Genomic DNA, 20,026 nt, shown 5'->3' with positions numbered 1-20,026 from the left:
GTACAGCTGCGGCAGCTGAAATTTATATTTTGATATTTCTAATGTAAAATTTACATAAAGATAAACATTTTCTGGAAAAAAATTGTTCTTCTAGCTTCAAAAATAAGAAAATTACGGCTGTTTGAAATTTTTAAGTAAAAAAAGACCTAAAAACAAAGGTTGTTAAATAAAAGGGTGAAGGAAGCAAAAATTGACTTAGACTTATAAAAGGTCGGAAATTCATTATCAAACAGGGGACTTGCACAAAATAGCCCTCTAGCTCTAATAGGAACTGAGATAATAGGGGGGGGGGGGGGCGTTGAACAAGATGCGGCAAGGGGCCCGACTGTAAAAAGGCTCCTAAAATAGGCTCCTAAAGTTAACTAATGTAAACAACAAATGATTCTATTGCTGAATATTGGACATTTTATATTAATAAAGGAAGTCTGCTAGAAATACAGTGTTCCAACTGCTGAAAGTCTACCACAAATAGACCAATTACAAACCCCCCCCCCCCCCCCAAAAAAAAAAAAAACCCACCCATTTTCATCTTAAAATCTCCCAAAACAAGGTTGACAACTTCCATAAGTAGGAAGTACAAATAAACCATGGATTGAATAGGAGAGCTTTTGTTAAAATGAACAATATTGGAGAAAAATCCTGAAATGTTATTTCAGATGTTTTTTTTTTACTTTTTAATATTTATATTTTGTATGATGACTGAAAGACTGGCGGTCAAATTAAATTTCCTACTGTATGTTCTCTCCAGCCTTGAAACTTACCTTCTTCATTCATATCCTCAACATTAGCTCCATGTTGTATGAGCTCTTTAATAATATCTTCATACCCATTCTTAGCAGCAAGAATCAATGGAGTGTTTCCTAGACATAAATATAAGATTTGTGTTAAAGTTTATGAGTTACAAAAGGAACAAGGATGACAACATCCATAAGTAGCGAAGCACAAAAACGTGGATTGGATTGTGTACAAGTAGATTTAAAGTGTATTTTTTAGGATCAAGAATAGATTTATCGGAGAAAATAAACACGAAACCTTGTTTTATTTTGTATGATGACGACATTAAAAATGCTCATAACAATTGGAAAAATTATTTTGAAACTGATATCTCAAAAAAAGTTTGAAAATTGAACCAAAAACACCAAAGATATGGGAAAATATGTAAAAAATATAAAAATAACCCAAAACCTGCTAAAAGGCAGTCTGACTGCCATGTTTGTTTTCTTAAAACAACAGAAAATTTAATTTTGATATCTATAACTGATATATATATAAATAGCCTAAAACCTGCTAAAAAGGGGTCCGACTGGCATCCATGTTTATATTTAATAATGCTCCATATTAATGGAAATGTTGACAAGAAATTTCAGCCTTCTATGTTAAACAAGACCCGAGAAAATCACGTTTCCCCTATTCTGTCTCGGACGGACAGACGGACGGACGGACATTTCGAATTATAGAGTAGCTTCGCTACTAATAATCTTATGTTGTATACTCTGTGATATTTGTAGAAAAAAACTACACAAAAAAATATTTTCTCTAGAAGAATCAAGGTAATAAAGTGTGAGGGAAAGAGTAACATAAATATGTAACTAACCAGCATTATCCTTGGAATTGATATCTGCTCCATGTTCTAATAAAATCTTCACAACTTCAGGGTAGTTTCCACTTATTGCCCAAATAAGACTAGACATTCCTATAAATAAAAATATTGGATATATTATTATATACCTAGCCAGCAATATCCTCAAATTTCAAATCAGCTCCATGAATATACAGTGTGTTTTTTTTATGAGCACTTTTTTGAAAGCAATTTTACCCCACTTATAGTTATCAGAATTTAATGATTAATGGCTTATTTTCTTCGTTTTTTAAGGGAAATTATGAAACAACAAAAAAAAATTACAGTTTTTGTTGAAAAAGTACAGTAAAGTTGAAAATTAAAAACTTAGGTGTCAACATCTAAAAATGGTTTTAGCGCATTTTTCTTATGCTCAAATAATCAACCTTTTGCAAGAATGGCTGCTAAACACTTCAAAGTTGAGATATAGAGCTAAAAATGTATACAGATACTATTAGGGACATGTGCTAGAACATATCAAAGGTCATATCTCAACCAGGGAGGGAGTACTGGCCCCCCAAAGTCGACTACAGAAAATCCATTTTTTAAAGAAAAATGCGCTAAAACCATTTTTATATGTTGACACCTAAGTTTTTAATTTTCAACTTTACTGTACTTTTTCAACAAAAACTGTAATTTTTTTTGTTGTTTCATAATTTCCCTTAAAAAACGAAGAAAATAAGCCATTAATCATTAAATTCTGATAACTATAAGTGGGGTAAAATTCCTTTCAAAAAAGTGCTCATAAAAAAAACACTGTATAATTGTGTATGAAGTATTTCTTATCTTTAAAGAAGCTGCTGTTTATAAAGCATTACAAACCTTTCTTGATAAAACTTTTAAAAATTATAAGAAAAAATCAATACAGTTTTATATTGGATAAAAACTTACCTAATTTATTCTTATCATTTACATTGGCTCCATGGTTGATGTGGCTCTTTACAATTTCTCCATTTCCCTTATAAGCAGCTGCCATCAATGGAGTCCACCCTTTACAATAAAACAGTAACATAAATCTTTACTTAATATTGTGTTTGTTTTACCCTTAAAGGAAACCTGCAAGAAATACACTGCTCTAAATGCTGAAAGACTGCTACATGCATACCAAAAACCCAAAATTTAAAGCCTTCAGCTTCAATAACAAAAAGTTATAAAATGACACTTTAGGTAGATGAAAATATTAAAAGTTTTCCAGCCCTTGTGATAGGAATTATAATATCAAATTACATCAGCTAGAAGCAAAATTATAAGCCTATTTTGGGCATAAAGTAAGGATTTAAGTAACTAATTACATTTTACAGTAAAAAAAATCCATTTTCATAATCTCTCAAAAACAGTTTGTTTAACTGTGAATAATGAAAGTAATGTAGTGTTACAATTTTAAGGATACTTTAACAATGAAAAAGGGTGTATTTATTAAATAATGTAATCAGCTACTGGCATTCTAACTTCCAAAATAAGCTCACAATTTTACTTCTTGCTGACACAATTTAATATTGAAATTTCTAATATGAGTGCTGAAAAACTTTCAAAATTTTCATCTACAAAAAATGTCATTTTGAAAATCCTATAACTTTTTTGTTACAAAACCTGAAGGCTTCATATTTGGGGTATGGGTCTACTTGTAGCAGTCTTTCAGCAATTTAAGCAGTGTATTTTTTGTAGGCTTCCTCTAAAGAGCTCTAGTCAAAGATAAATAGAAAAAATGAATATAAAAGGCAGATAGATAATTAAAAATACACTAAACATTTAATATTAGTATGTAACTAACCAGCAATATCCTTCAAATTTATATCAGTTCCAGATTTTAGTAAAAACTTCACGACATCAGTGTTACCATTCTTTGCTGCCATAAAAAGACTGGTCATTCCTAGATAAATATATTAGATACTTTAAAATTTAATGGTTTTTAATGCCCTTATAAACATGAACAACTATTGTGATGGTTTTAAATGCATTTATAAGTATGAAATAATATTGTTTTTTTGGCCCTTAAAGAGACAAAATCAGTTAAAGGCTTATAGATATTTATTAATATTATTATGAACCTAGCCAGTCATATCATCTAAATTCAAATCAGCTACACAAATATATAATGTGAAAGATTTCTTATCCTAAAGGAAGCTGCTGTTCAAAAAGCATTCCATTGCAAAAAACGCGATATTGGGTTTGTTTAAATATCCATTTATTTGGCATTTTTCAAGAATGTCAAGCGTGGGAAAATTTTTTGAATGTGGGAACCATTTATTTTGATTTAAATGGTACATATGATTTTCATTTAAATTCATTTTTAGGACCCGTGGGAAAATTTTTGGAATGTGAGAACCATTTAATTTTCATTGAATTTCATTTTTTGGAACTGTGGGAAAAAACAGGAGAAAAAATATGTTTTAGTATAAAGAAATGTTCTATCGGTTTCAAACCTTTTCCATTCGATAGATCTTCCCAACTTTGGAAATTCAATCTGTGAAAAAAGATATTCAAGTTTGAATTTTTTGTTTTGAAAATATTATTTTACATGTATTGACGCCATCTTGGATTTTAATAATTTTTTTTTGTTAGAAGATTTTTTTTCTAAATTTTTTTTAAAAATTAAATTTTTACTATGAAAAAAAATCTTTGAACTTAAATTGACCAATAATTCAAAGATTTTTCTATTTAATTTGGAAGATTTTTTTTATTTTTAATTTTTATGTTCAATAAAAACACAACAGTGAAAAAAATGAAAATTAAATGAAAAAACGTTTAGTCATTTTATTCAAGAAATTATTCGCTAACATCACCTTTTTGTTGCAATAGAATGTTATTTAATTTGCCTTGGTAAAAAATGAATTATAAAAGATAATTGACACAGTTTTACAACCAAACAAAAAACTTACCTAAGTTATTCTTATCATTTACATTGGCTCCATGGTTGATGAGGCTCTTTACAATTGCTTCATGACCTCCATGAGCAGCGGCCATTAATGGAGTCCATCCTTTACAATAATTCAAATCTATAATACAAAGTAGAATGATGTTTGTATGTCCGTCTGTCTGTCTGTCCCTTAAGATCTCAGTAACCATTGAACTAATCAGATTCTACTCTTCAGGGAATATAACTACTGGTCCAGTGGTGGTTTTAGGCTATTTTTTTGGGGGCGTGGGACACCCTCAACCCCCCAAAAAATAAGAAATTCCCCTCCCCCAATTTAAAAAAAAAATGAGGTGGTTGCAGCTCCAGAGGAAATTAATTTAAAATCTTTTTTTATTATCTCCTTGGGCAAAGCCCCTAGAGGCTAGGGGCTAAGCCGCTAACCCTTTTTTTTATAAATCATTGGGAATATTGGCACAAGATGCAAAGTAAAAGTGACCCCTACCTACTACTATCAAATGATTTGGACACCGTTTTAAATTCTGATATCTTCAGGAAAGGAAAGAGTTGAAATATAGGGTAGCATTGCCTGGTTCACATTAGAAACAATTACTATATAGTTCATTAATTTGTTTCTTGATATCTCAATTTTATATAAAAGATATTTTTGTTATTTTTTGATACAGCCTGAATTTGATTTATAATAAAAAGTAAATATAAATAAGAAAATATATTTTTGATTTATAATAATTTTTTTCTTCAAAACAATAATAACTTTTAGATATCTATTTTCTGTTCCCCAACTCTAAAGAAGGACCCTTCTATCTCAAATCTAGTTATCCCTGGACTCAAAATTGACCTCTTATTAATAATCTGAAAATTAAGGTATTGGATTTGAAAGATTTCCATTGCTCATAATAGAAAGAAAAAAAATATTAAATTACGTCGCCTAGACACAAAATTAAAACCTGATTGTTGTCAGAAACTTAGATTGCCGGTAACTGATTACATTTTTATGATAAAACACCACATTTCATAGTCAAAATCACTGGGGAAAAATTGGTTTAAATTGGGTTTGTAATCGTAAAATCATAGCAGAAACAAATGAAACTAATACAAGCTCTGCTGTGATTGGTTGTTGAGCTGATTCAGCCTTCTGGAAATACTATATTACTCTTGGTAAAACACAAGTCAATCTTAGTTCTTAAAAAGATTTTGACTATAAAAATGATTATTTTTATTGTAAAAATATAATTAGTTACTGGCCACCTAAATTTATGACGAAAATAAGCTTATAATTTTGTTTCTAGGCCACATAGTTAAATTTCAAAATTTCTAACATGAGCAGATAAAATTTTAAAAAATTTCATTGTGCATAAAATGTCATTTTAAAATGCCTAGAACTTTACGTTATTGAAGCCGGCGGCTTCAAATTTGGGGTATTTGGTCTACTTGTGGCCGTCTTTCAGCAGGTAAAGCGTGGTTTTTCTTGCAGGCTTCCTTTTAGAATTAGTGTCCAAATCTATCTGAGGGGTATTCAAATCATGACATGGCAGGGAGGGTAGGCTAGTTCCACTCTGCAACTGGGAAGTTTATGGGAATATTGGAACTATATTTAAAATAAACTCTTTCTTATAGCCTATAAACTTACCATCTTCATTCCTATCATTAACATTGGCTCCATGTTGTATGAGCTCTTCAACAATATCATCATACCCATTCTTAGCAGCAAGAATCAATGGAGTATTTCCTTAAAATATATATAAATAAGGATTGATTTTATTTATTACAAGAATAATAATCAAAACTTGTATTCTTTGAAATATATACATATTTAATTTAGGTAAAAAATTAAGTCCATAGAAATTTAGTGAGTTCTGTACATACAATGTTAATAAAGGATTCATATATTACACTATTAAAACTAGGTAGAGAAAACTATCAAAGTAATACAAAATTTCTAACTAGATATGAACTCTTTTCTAATATGTAAACATTGTCCAAGTTACAAATCCATGTCATTCCAAATAATTTAGTTTCAAATATGTTTTATGCATATCAATTAACAGTGAGAGAATAGTTATTCCTCGCATCGTATTATAAACGGCTTTCCGCGAATATAGAATGTACAATTATAAGATTAAAACTATTTTTTTTTAGCCCTGAGGTGCCGAAGGCACTGGCTACAAAAACTGGTTTTAATCTTATGATTGTACATTTTAATATTCGTAGAAAGCTGGATATAATACGATGCTAGACATAGTTTTTTTTGTATGGATGAGAACCGGTTCCTATCAACTGGATTTGAATAAATACAAGAAATTTTTTTTTTAATTATTCATTTAAGGGCAATCAATGATTACTGCACTATAAAGTTTTTCTTATATAGCTTATTTTGAACATACCATAATTGTAATTTGCATTGACATTTGCATCTCTCTGCAAAAGTAACTTCACTACTTCTAAATGTCCTTTCTGAGCTGCAATGATGAGACTTGTAGCACCTAAACAATTTTAATAATATACAGAACAAATTATTTGAAAGAAAATGTTTAGAAATTGATGTGTTTGTCTTTTACTAATCAATTTAGAGATTAAAGCCCACCAAAATAATTTTTCTCTTCAATATTGGCTCCATCATCCAGTTGCTTGATTATTTGATCAGTGGATCCATTTTCTGCTGCTTCTAATAAATCTGAACAAAATTTATTGTAATTGTATCATATAAATTAATAAAAATATAAATAGAACAATACATCAAAGAATATTGATGTATTGAGGGACTATTAAGAAAGATAGAGTTGAAATATAAATATTTAAGCATAATTGTTAATTATATATATGGTAGGTATTATTTTTTTAAAACTGATAAAAGAAAGTTATTGTAACCATAATAATCAAAACATATTTTCTTTCACCTATGTTTAATCTAGACCTAACTGCAAGCCAAAAGAATGAAAACAAATTTTCTGCATTTATAATTGAAGAATTCATATAGTATATTTTCATGTATTCATTCGAATCCGGTGGATAGGAACCGGTTCTCATCCATACGAAAAAACTATGTCTAGCATCGTATTATATCCAGCTTTCTACGAATATAAAAATGTACAATCATAAGATTAAAACTAGTTTTTTAGCCCGTGCCTACGGCACCTAGGGGCTAAAAAACTGGTTTTAATCTTATAATTGTACATTCTATATCCGCGGAAAGCTGTTTACTATACGATGCGAGAAATAACTAATCAAAATTAAAAAAGAAAACTTACCTATGCTAGGAAATGATCTTGATAAGCATAAACCCACACACAATATAAAACAAACCTAAAAATTTATTACCAATATCATAAAGAGGGCAAATTCTTATTGGCCGGCAATTTATCATTAAATATGGACTTGTCATTATGTTATGATTGTTATGATTTGAATTCTTTGGTAAATAGAAAAATTCGACAATCTTTTTAAAAGTGAGGCTTTTCTCTTATTTGGTTCTGTATGTCTGTTCATCTGTTCATCATGTCACACTTCACTCTTTTTAATAATTTATGCATGTTAGAATTTTACTATTTTTACATGATATAATTATCCTATTCATCTGAGCATTTTTGACAGTTATAAATCTATTTCAACCATAACAATTAAATTAGTTCCATTCATCTGATTTTTGTAACAATGATTCCTAGGATAACAGGCAAACAGAATCCTGTATTTTCACAATTTTTAAGCGTTTGATATTTATACAATAAGATATATAAGTTGGTAAGAATTAAAATGTTAGAGGGAGATTTGAAATCTGCATCAAATTTTAAGGATTTTTTATAAAATTCCTTTTTTGTATAATTTTTTATCTAAAAACAGAAATGCAATTTAAGTTAATTAATTTTGACATCTGTGATTGGTGGATGTAAAACTATCTGCGCTCTGATTGGAGAAGCTTAAGTGTCGTGCATCAACCAAAAACGAATTTTATATAAAAAATTAAAATTTGATGCAGATATCAAATCTCCCTCTAACATTGAAATTCCTTCCAACTTATATATCCTAATATACAATTATTTTTATACCTTTGAATTACTATACTGTTAGTTATTTTTTGACATTCTACAACAGTTCATGTTTGTTTGTTCTACTGTTTTATCATATTTGATAGCTTCGCTTTTATGGATGTTTCCATCCTTGTTATGTTAACTGGTTAATCAGTAAATATTTTAGACATACAGACCAGGAGCGTCCAAGCTTTTTTATTTGGGGGGGGGGGTAACATTTTTTTAAGGTGGGGGGTAAAATGGCGCACGAAGCGCGCCGCAAATCCCCCCCCCCCACAAAATTTTTACCCCGAGGGTAAAATTTAATTTGGGGGGTAATTACCCCCCGTGAAATCTGTTGGCAGGGGTAAATACCCTCTCCTAAATGGTTGGGTAAATTTTAAATGGGAGGGGTGCCTACAGCACCTCCAAATTCGTTTGGGGGGGGGGGGTAATCACCCCTTTACCCCCCCCCCCCTTCCTTGGAAGTCTATGATACAGACACACACTGTGTCAAAGAGCAGCTTTGCTAATAAATTTATATTTACTCACTAAACTTATTTTTTTCATGTTAAATTATCAACAGTCGGAAAGTAACTAGATTTCTTTATCTGGTTCCTGTTGGTATCTAGGGCACATTTTGTGAGAGTGTGTGTCTGTGTGAGTGTATGTGGTGTGTGTGTCTGTGTGAGCGTGTATCTGTGTGTGTCAACTGCAGGGAGTAAGGGAGGGGACAATGGGCAATTAATCCAATTTAAGAGTATTTTCTGAAAGACCTTGAAATCCAGAATAATCCGGAAAATATGGAGGAAATTTTAAAGGGAGAGTTAAAACAATACAGGAAACAATAAAATAAGAAGAAAGTTCCAAGAAAAAAGCATTCATTTGAAAATTTTATTACCAGCACATCAGACTGACGTAACCATTATGTAATTAATAACTAGAAAAATCTCCCTGGAACCCATTCAACCCTTAGCCAAATAACCCAAAATTTAATTGGATTCTTAGATTGCTTATAAAACAAATATCACAATAAAGTTTTTATCTATGAAATGATATTTTCTGGATAGAAAAAAATTGTTAAAACCAGCCACATCATAACAAATTAAGTATATTGATACTTGTCTGCAAAATACAAAACTAACAAACGAGTGCGTGGCATTTTGTGCGCTAGTACCCAAAGTCAGTCAGAAACTGCTAAATACTTGCACATTCCCTTTAAGCCAGTACCCAAAGTCTGAGACTCCTAAAAATTGAATATTCGATCCATTGTCCCCTCCCTTACTCCCTGGTGTGTCTGTATGAGTGTATGTTGCTGTGTGTGTTAGTGTATCTTAGTCCTTAGCGCAGGAGTTGAATCTTTTCGACCTCAACAACTTTTTTGGTTTTTCCAAATTGCAGGGTGAGCAAAAAATGGAAACCTTTTTAAAATTGAAATTGCGCGGCTTGTGATATTAGTTAAGCATAAAAAATTTTCTCATACCGTTAAAATCGTCATAAGGTCTAGTTTTTGGTCATATTAGAACGATTACTGTGCTACGTTTAGTATAGGATCTACGTGGTAAAATGTCCCAACTAACTTTTTCAATCCTTCTCATGGTTTTCAATGCAGCTCCTAAACTACAAAAAAAACTAGAGCTTGTGACGATTCTAACGATATGCATAATATTTTTCTACTATTAGCTCAAGCCGCGCAGTTTAAATTTTTCATGGTCCCAAAGGCATAATTTGTTGAAATTGCCATTTTAAATATTTTAAATATCATAAATGTACCAGAAAAGGTTTTCAAAATATATAAAGCATTTTATATAATTTTTTTCTATGCATAATTAAATTTTCAAAAAAAATCATTTCTCTTGAAACACCTTGTATGTATGCTACACATAAAAACTTCTGTAATTTACAAAATAAGTGTGATACACTGAATTTAATTTTTAAAAGCGAAGCTTTTCTATAATTAGGGTCGGTCCGTCCGTAACGGATAGCTTTTTTCGTTAATTTAGACATGTTTGAATTGTCCTATCGATTTCAAACTTTGCATGGTGATTCCTTTAGTAGTTAGGTACGAATTAGAAAGCGTAGCAACTCTGTAATCCCTACCAGAATGTCCGTACGTCTATTTTAAACATGTTGATTTTTTTTACTTTTTTAACAACAAATTTTTATGTGATCTAATCATCCGATTGATCTGAATTTTGGTATATTGATTCCTGGGACAACAAAGTATAATGTTATAAGCGAAGCAACTCTATAATCAAGTCCTAAAAATGTAAGTATGTCCATAAACATTATCCTGTATCCAGCAGTTTTTCAACAAATTTACATACAATTTTGCTTTGACTCTTATACATTTATATGCTGATTATTCAGTTCTGACACTATACAAGTGTTAATGTCCGTTTGTCCTGCCGTTTTAGTGCTTCGCTTTTATGGATGTTGTCATCCTTGTTGTTTATTATTTTGTCTCAGGCTATTCATATTTGGTAAGACCATTAAAAAGTATTTTGTAGCGTCTGCAGCCAATATTTCTCAATGAAATATTAAAAGATGCATATGTCCTTGTTCTCTATAAATTTCCAAATAAGAGGATATGAAAATATTTTTTATTTTATTTTTTCATTCCTAAACAAAAAACTGGACAGGAATACCCCATTTATGTTACAATTTACTGAGTGTGATGACTCAAAAGATAGATAATTAAAATGTATTTCATATTAAATAGTTTAAATTAAATTAAAGAACCTAGAAATAGTAAAAAAAATCCCTTTCTTCTTTTACCGTAGAAGAGAAATTGACCAAGATTTTAATTAAAAAACACCTTATTGTAAAAATTAACAAGTTTAAATATTGCCACAAAAGGATTCAATAAGTTTATTAAATGTTTCATTTTCATCAAATAATGATTAAGATTTATAACACAGAATAAAGTGTAAAAATAAGTTCTCATTTTAATTTTAGGTCATAAAAAATGCATTTTCATACCTTTTCCTGAATTATTTTTGAAAACATTATTTTATAAAATGTTGTTAACTTTTTAAGTTATATGTTTAATTGTATTTTAATTCTATTAAATTTTGTTTTAAATGTAGAAAATTGAAATTTTCAAACATTTAAAAAATGATTTTTAAAATTTTTATCACTTAAATTGCATGTTTGGTGAAATTTTCATCTTATTATTGAAGAAAAATCGTTTAAGTTTTATTATTTTTAACTTTGAATTATTAAAAAAAACATATTAATGCAGAAAAAGAAAAAATATACTTTCCTCAAAAAAAGACCTAAAACAAGAAAATTAACATATTTAATAAGATTTATTTTCTTTAAGGCTTAATTTTAAGTGATTATTGACATTTTTTTTTGTAAAATTGATTTTATAAAAAAGTTTTAAAAACTTGAATGAACGAGTCTTGCAAAAAAAAGTTGCCATTTCGCGATTTTATTGCAAAAAAAGGGGGACTTTAGATTAAACAGATTATGATTCTACACCCAAAATTACATAGGACACAAGTTTGCAGAAAGTCAACGTTTTTTTGTCTAGAAATATATACAGTGTCTAGGAGTTTTGCCTCAAGGCCAAGAGGTAATGAACTGGAATTGATGAAACCCATTTTTTAAATTTGAGAGTTAAAGGTAAAGATAAGGCTGAAAAATATTTGAGGGGGGGGGGCGGGTTTCTTTGGGGTGGGTGTATCCAACCCCCCCCCCCCCAAAAATAGCATAAAACCATCACAGGAACATTATGTATTTTCCCTGAAAAGTAGAGCCCAATTACTTCAGCGGTTACTGATGGAAGTACAGACAGACATCGTTCTACTTTGTAATATAGATTTAAAATTATTCATCCGAATCCGGTGGATAGGAACCGGTTCTCATCCATACGAAAAAACTATGTCTATCATCGTATTATAAACGGCTTCTACGAATATAAAAATGTGCAATCATAAGATTAAAACCAGTTTTGTAGCCCCGAGGTGCCGAAGGCACGGGCTAAATTGTACATTCTATATCCGCAGAAAGCAGTTTATAATACGATGAAAGAAATAACAATTCTCAAATTACAACAAAGAAGCTAAAATAAAAACAAATTGAGGGTGTAACATTTATTTTTTTGTGTGTCAATAACGTGTTGAATAATAATGTTTATATATTTATATAGAATATATATATAAAGTATACATCAGTTTATACTACAGAGTAATAGAATATAGAATTCTTATATACACATTAAAATATAAGGAGAGGGGGGGGGGTGGGTATTATGCAGTACCACTGTTGTAATCGAGCATTAATTACAAGGTACATGTATAGCCCCCCCCCCCCTTCCCTCACATATTAACATATTATCAGTTTTTCGGGTATAGTCCCTTCCGTGGCAACGCCTCTTAAGGGGCGACTCGTCATATTCTAAAAATGGCTTTTGATAGGTTATTTTAGGTTAGGCTAGGTTATATTGGGTTAGGTGATTGCCCAGCAGGGTACGAGCCCCCCGCAGAGACTAGAAATAGGAGAAAGTCTACTGTGAAAATACGAAGAAACGCCCCTTAAGAGGCGTTGTCACGAAAGTGACCATATCCCAGTTTTCTATAAAGGTGATCAAATTTATTTAAGTGGAAAGTTTCAATAAATGCTAAAACAAAAAAGAACAGCTTAAAAAGACAAAATTAAAAGAAGCAGTTTTTTTTACTTAAGGGATGTTGTTAATGTTCATTTATATAGAGATCTTGTAAGATTTTTGTACATTTAGAAAGCTTAAAATTCTCAGGGATCTAAAGGGATAAGACAATGGACAACAAAAGATGATACAATATTACCTCTTTTAGGACATATAAATAATTGTTTGAAAAATTAGGACAAAGCTAGTATGGAAACAACCAATTAAAATCAATAAAAGTACCCCATGTTAGAGCCAAACAATAAAAACTTTAGGTACCAATGTAATTTACAGTCCAATGTCCCAACCTTCCTTGAAAAATGCTTATTTTGCTATATATAAACAGATATATGAATATTAAAGCCTTTAAAAGGTAAAAATAATTCCTAATAATTGCAAAAAAGATATTGACAAAAATCTGAATTTTTTTAAAGGAAGCTAGGAATTTAAATAAGCCAAAAAACCGTGTTTTACAAGATTTCTATGGAAATCAACATCCCCTATGTAAATCTACTTTTAGTTTTTTTATGAGTATAAGTTATCATTACATTATATTGAAAAATGCATAAATGCAAGAGTATCTTAATACATTAAATGTGTAGGTAATTTTTTAATTAAGTGAATAAAAAATGCAAATAATTACTACTTCATAGAACTAATATATCAATAGGTAGATACTTTTTTAAAATTATTCTCTACAAAAAAAATCTTCCAAAATTTTGTAAAAATCCTTTAAAACTAATTTTAAAAATACTTGTAACTAAGAAGCTTTTTATAGTGCCTATAAAAATGACATCATACTGACGCACCAATGGCTAATTAAAATATATACTGGTCTTCCATTGGTAATTTAGTATGTGTATTGGCCTATCATTGGACATTTGCATTGTATAATGTCATTTTTTATAGACACTAAGAACAGCTTGTTATATTGGTTTCAAAATAGAGGCCACTTTAGGACGGAAATTTTATCCTGTATTTATGATATGGTCTTCAGATGGACGGAGTAAATTGTATAGTATTTGACACAAGTGGGGGGGGGGGGGGGGGGTATAATTCTAAACCACAGAAACCCACCCAATAAATAATAATGCATAGTAGAAATTTTAAATTATTTATAATATAATAATAGTGCTGTCTCTATATTTATATATAACTTGATTGTCAGCACACTAGATATCCAACTAGATATCTTGCTGGATATCTATGTATCTGTCTCGATATCTCTCTGTGCTCTGGATATCTTGGCTTTTTCTCTTGGAGTGGCGGCATCCCCAGCCTAAACAAATTCAGACATCAGATTCAATACAAGCTAGAAAGATTTATTTTCTCAATATAAAAAGTACACAGTTTCTAGTATGGCTTTGAAACCGATTAATATCCGCTGGATTAGAACCGGTTCTATGCCATACTGAAAAATGATGTTTAGCATCCTATTATGTGATAAAAAATACTAAAATTTCAAGTAAACAGACTTTCTAATCATTAGATACAAACAAACTGACGGACCAATTAGTAATGGAGTAGATGATCATTGGTAAGAAAAATTCTTAATAAAAAAAAATCAGCTGTTTATCTAGAACATCAGCTGATTTAATCAGTGTCTGACGGATCTATAGTATATTACATAATAGATGCATATTAACATAAGGAAACTTCACAACAAATTTCAGCCCTATATCTTTAATATTGGGCAAGAAATTAATGTTTAAGTTGTGTGCTATACCTCCTGGGCAAATAATTTCATTTTCTCTTGGAAGCTGAGCTTACTACCATCTGGTATGTGTGTACTACTCATCTTTCTCTCCTCCTGTGCCTGTAGCACCAATATAGTTTATACACAAAGCAATCATGATATTCAGCCAGTCATGGTCATTTTATAAAAGTTTTTGGTGAAACAAATAATGAAATATGGAAAAAAAATTTTGGGTACTAGCTATATTATACAACCTAATGTGTCCCCCATCCCTCCCTGATTCACTGACTGACTGATTGATTGACTCCGACTTTGTGTATAAAATTATTCCTGCATTAATCTTCTCTGTCTTGGGTCTCTGTACACTTCCTAAACAGATAAATAAAATTTTAGGGTTGGGCTTAATTACACCCCTCTCACTGATTATTTTGAAATTTTTTCTATTTTAGATATTGGATGTTTCAAAATTTAGCATCACAAGTATATTAATTTAGCATCCCAAGCCATTCAATGCTAATTTTTGTTTTAGTAAATAACATTGTACTGCAACAAAAAGGTGATGTTAGCAAGCAATTTCTTAATTTTGTAAAACATTAATATTGATAAATGAAAAAAAATCTTCAAATAAAAACGAAAAATCGTTTAATTTTTAAGAGAAATTAAGCATAATGAATATTTACTCTTTCACAAAATATAACTTTTTTGAAATGAGTACTTTCTGACAGACAGACAGACCAAGTCAACAGCGGAACCTCCACAGCAAAATTGTCAGCAGCTTAGCAATAAAGATTAGATGTTCCTTAGAGTATTTAAAACAGGTAGACCAATTTAGTTATGTTGTAGATGTTTATTGGCCAGCAAAATCTTCACAATAAACCTTCACACACAAACACCTACTCACACCCACCTACACCCACACACACACACACAAAAAATACTTGCCTGTGTGCCAATAACTGAGGGGGTGTGTTTCATTATTGATGTTGTCATCATTGTTGAACTTTCAGAACCTTAACAAATATTTTTGATTAAAAATTATTGGACATTGCACAGGGAGGCAAATAAATGAAAAATAGGATTCACCACTTCACCTATCAGGGACCTTAAGGGATAAGGCAATGAATAATAATTGCTGCAAAGTGCATCCCAAATTATGGAAAACATAATTACCCCTCAAGTTGATTGAATAGTAAAGGTTGAAAGGTTGGCAACTGCTAAGTTTAAACCAACCATTTAAATTTATTGAAAGTGTCTAAAGTTTTTGAGCCGACGAATAAGATAACATGGTTACAAAACCTTGGGCACCAGCTATATTTAAAGTCCAATATTCATCGTTTGACCCTGAAGGCCAAGTCCAACAAAATAATACTAAATAATATTCACCTCCTATGCTAGTTTTAATCTCCATCTGGCTGATGCCCATAGAGGCAGCGTTCAACAGTGACTCCGCTTCCGTGATAAAGGCGTTCGGGTCCTCTGGGATCCTTCCACCTCTGTCCTCTGGGGTCCTTCCCCTGTCTCTGTCCCACTCTCTCTCTGTTGTCTGGTGAGCAAGTGTGTCTGTGTCTGCATCTGTCTGGTTGTCTGTATCCTCCCTGTCATCACCACTAGCGGTGCCCTCTTCATTATTAAAGCTCTGTGGTGAGGGCTCCCTGAAGGAGACCTGTCTCTGACTACTAGCAAATAATTTTGATTCTGTTGTTGTTGTTGTTGTTGTTGCTCTGGAAGAAATGTCTGATTGGTGTTGAACTTGGACAGAACTGTGCTGCTGCTGGAAGGAGACTCGTTTGGCGGGGGATGACACAGCCACTGGACCACTGGGCTGACTGTGCAGTAACATGTCAAGTCTGGAAGCACCAGAGTCATGCTGTGGCTGTTCCTCCTGGTCATGTCCATCGTCATCATCATCCTGCTCTGAATCCTCTTCTACCACTCTCTCATTCGCTGGCTCCTCCAGGAATCTGAAAAAAATGGAGTTCCACAGGGATATCCTTTAGGGCTTTAACATCTTTCATCAAAGAGCGAAAAATGAATATATCTTGATGAAAAACAAAACTTCCCCTTCTGTAGATACAAATTATTGGTTAAAAAAATAGAACACTACCCACTCAGAATCAATCTATCAAAATTCATTGTAATTTACAGTCAAATTTCCCCTTTCTCCCTGAATAAAATGTAGTTCCACTGGGATGTCCTTTTGGGCTTGATTAATGCAAGTTAAGAGGATTTCCTATCCCCCACCACCCAAGCCTAAAATAGTGTAAAACCACCTAAGGACAAATAGATATATTCAAAAAAAAAACATAATCCAATTTGATTCAGCTTACGAAAACACAATATTTTACTCCAAATAAAAGATATTATTTCAAACCTGACTCTAGGCTTCTCATTGGTTATAATTTCCTCTTGGGTGGCTGAATTATCCATCTCGTACGAGTATTGTCGGCTTGGTTTTTCTGGACCTAATACAAATCAATCCATATTTATATTTAAAACTTATGTAACGGCCATACAATGCAATAACTACATAACAATCATAAAATTCTACAATTATGTGTTGATGTTGATCATAGTTATCTCCAGTATGACTTCCAAACCGATTAATATCAGCTGGATTAGAACAAGTTCTCAGGAATGAAGAATGATTAGTTAATTATCGCATCGTATTATAGACAGCTTTCCGCGGGAATTAAAATAAAAGATTATAAGATTTAAAAGCTCCGAGGGGCCGAGGGCAAGGACTAACAAACTGGTATTAGTCTTTTGATTTTTATTTTATTATTAATGGAGAATTGCAGGGCGACCACTCCAAAACAAAAAATATATAGTATATTTTTTAAAACTCATATAGTATGATATAGTATCGGACTTAGAATTATTAAGTAATACATAGTATATACATTATCAATAATAACTCAAAGCATAGCTGTTATCAAAGCAATTTCACATATAAGGGGCTTACTCTGTGATTATTAGGCTAGGTATTAATGTGAGACTATAAGTTATTTAGGATAAAAGTTTACTTTTGGTTACTATTTTTCATATATTTAATAATTTTTTGGATAGGTCCAGGTTCAGGTGCTGCAAGCTATCTGGAAGGTGGTTTATAAACAGGTAAAAAAGGGAGAGGTCATTTTCTAGTAAATCCCGTAAAGGTGTGTGTTATAAGGCCTAAAAATAGTAGTAGAACGATAAGGTGCTCTATATATTTGTATTTCCTATTGAATAGAACAATAGGGAAGAAATTTTTTTTTTTTTTTTTTGATAACCGTACCTGGAATATCTGAAATTTCTATCAAACGCTTTGTTTGGCTCAAACTGACACAAATAAAAAAAATATAATTATAATAAATCAACCTGTAAAGAATGACTTCTTCCTTTGTTTAATGGTATAGATTGTTCTTAACCTTTACCTTGTACCTATAGAAAACATTATTATTATAATTATATTTTTTTTTAATTTTTGTCAGTTTGAGCCAAACAAAGCGTTTGATAGAAATTTCGTATTTTTTTTAGATAATCCAGGTATGGTTATCAAAAAAAAAAAAAAAATTTCCCTATTGTTCTATTCAATAGGGAATACATATATCTAGAGCACCTTATCGTTCTACTACTAATTTTAGGCCTTATAACACACACCTTTACGGGATTTACTAGAAAATGACCTCTCCCTTTAAATTTCTGTTTGAAGAGTTAGAGATCAACTTATAAACAAAATATGCATCTATTTGGATGTTATTAACATAAATAAAGAAAAAATTCAAATAGGCCTCCAAGTTCTGGTCTTTCAGGCCTCCAGGTCCACTCTGGACAGGTTAGATATTTTTTTATTTGAAGAGTTAGAGGCCAACTAATAAAACAGAATATGCATCTTTTTGAATGCTATTAACATATCTGAAGAAAAAATTTAAATCAGCCTTTAAGTTCTGGTCCTGTAGGCCTCCATGTCCACTCTGGACAGGTAAAAAATTCAAATTTCTTATTTAAAGAGTTAGAGGTCAACTTGTAAAAAAGAATATGCATCTTTTTGGATTAACTGAAGAAAAAAATTTAAATCGACCTCTAAGTTCTGGTCCTGCAGAATCTGGACAGGTAAAAATCAAACTTCCCTCAATTGAACATTTAATGGTATATTTGTTAAACAAAATGAGCTTATATTTGGATGTTCTTTATATATTTGAAGGAAAAAATAAAATTGGCCTTCAGGTTTAGGAGCTGCAGGCCTCCAGGTGGACTCTGTACACGAATAAAATAAAAATTTTAAATTTAAAGAGTTAGAGGTTTACTAAACAACATAAGCATCTATATAGATGCTATTTATATATTTATAAAGAAAAAATTACAACCGACCTCCAGGTTTTGATGCTGCAGGCCTCCAGGTGGACTCTGGACAGGTAAAAATCAAAATTCCTTATTTATGTAGTTAGAGGTTAGTTTATAAAACACCATAAGCATTTTTTTAGATGTTATTTACATATCTAAAGAAAAAATACAATTGACCTCCAGTTCCAGGTGCTGCAGGCTTCCATGTAGACTCTGTCCAGAGAAAACCTGGAGGCCTGAACTTTAGCTCTTCAAATAAGAAATTTGAGTCTTATACCTGTTCTGAATGAACCTGAACTTGGATCCCGATATGTTAATATTATCCAAGTAAATGCATATTGTTATATAAATTGACCTCTAACTCTTCACATAAGAAATTTGATTGTTTACCTGTTCAGAGTGGACCTAAAGGTCTGCAGGACCTGAACTTGGAGGCCGATTTATATATTTTTGTTCAGATATGTTAATAAGATCCAAAAAAAATACATTTTCTGTTTTAAAAGTTGACCTCTAACTCTTAAAATAAGAAATTTGATTTTTTACCTGTCCAGAGTGGACCTGGAGGCCTGCAGGGCTAATTTTTAATTTTTTTTCTCAGATATGTTAATAACATCCAAAAAGATGCATATTCTGTTTTATAGGTTGACCTCTAACTCTTCAAAAAAAAATTTTTATTTATACCAGTCCAGAGTGGACCTGGTAGCCTGCAGGACCAGAACTTGGAGGCCAATTTTAATTTTTTTCTTCAGATATGTTAATAACATCCTGAAAGATGCATATTCTGATTAATAAGTTGATCTCTAAATTTAACAATTTTTTTACCTGTCCAGAAACCACATTTTAGCCTGCAGCACCTGAA

General features: G+C 31.3%; 2 protein-coding genes across 2 annotated transcripts in view; both read right to left on the bottom strand.

Annotated features, from left to right (window-relative positions):
- LOC145306994 (uncharacterized) overlaps positions 1-9,142 on the bottom strand; it is a 35,601-nt gene extending 26,459 nt beyond the window's left edge. Inside the window, exons 1-10 of the mRNA XM_080149336.1 lie at positions 9,050-9,142; positions 7,742-7,796; positions 7,078-7,167; positions 6,878-6,976; positions 6,124-6,222; positions 4,498-4,596; positions 3,390-3,488; positions 2,510-2,608; positions 1,595-1,693; positions 762-860 (exon numbers count right to left, since the gene is read on the bottom strand). Coding sequence (XP_080005462.1) covers positions 762-860; positions 1,595-1,693; positions 2,510-2,608; positions 3,390-3,488; positions 4,498-4,596; positions 6,124-6,222; positions 6,878-6,976; positions 7,078-7,167; positions 7,742-7,796; positions 9,050-9,067 — 856 coding nt within the window. The 5' untranslated portion in view covers positions 9,068-9,142. The remainder of the gene's footprint in view (positions 1-761; positions 861-1,594; positions 1,694-2,509; positions 2,609-3,389; positions 3,489-4,497; positions 4,597-6,123; positions 6,223-6,877; positions 6,977-7,077; positions 7,168-7,741; positions 7,797-9,049) is intronic.
- A 3,440-nt stretch (positions 9,143-12,582) lies between these two features.
- Positions 12,583-20,026, bottom strand: part of LOC145306993 (afadin-like) — a 43,484-nt gene continuing 36,040 nt past the window's right edge. The window contains exons 40-45 of the mRNA XM_080149335.1: positions 17,216-17,306; positions 16,228-16,805; positions 15,745-15,854; positions 15,178-15,213; positions 14,875-14,967; positions 12,583-14,427 (exon numbers count right to left, since the gene is read on the bottom strand). Of these exons, the coding sequence (XP_080005461.1) occupies positions 14,353-14,427; positions 14,875-14,967; positions 15,178-15,213; positions 15,745-15,854; positions 16,228-16,805; positions 17,216-17,306 (983 nt within the window). The 3' untranslated portion in view covers positions 12,583-14,352. The remainder of the gene's footprint in view (positions 14,428-14,874; positions 14,968-15,177; positions 15,214-15,744; positions 15,855-16,227; positions 16,806-17,215; positions 17,307-20,026) is intronic.

This window comes from Acartia tonsa, chromosome 15 (genome assembly GCF_053477335.1).
Source record: "Acartia tonsa isolate MP-2025a chromosome 15, ASM5347733v1, whole genome shotgun sequence".
Lineage (NCBI taxonomy): Eukaryota > Metazoa > Arthropoda > Copepoda > Calanoida > Acartiidae > Acartia > Acartia tonsa.
This window is presented reverse-complemented; position numbering and strand designations above follow the sequence as displayed.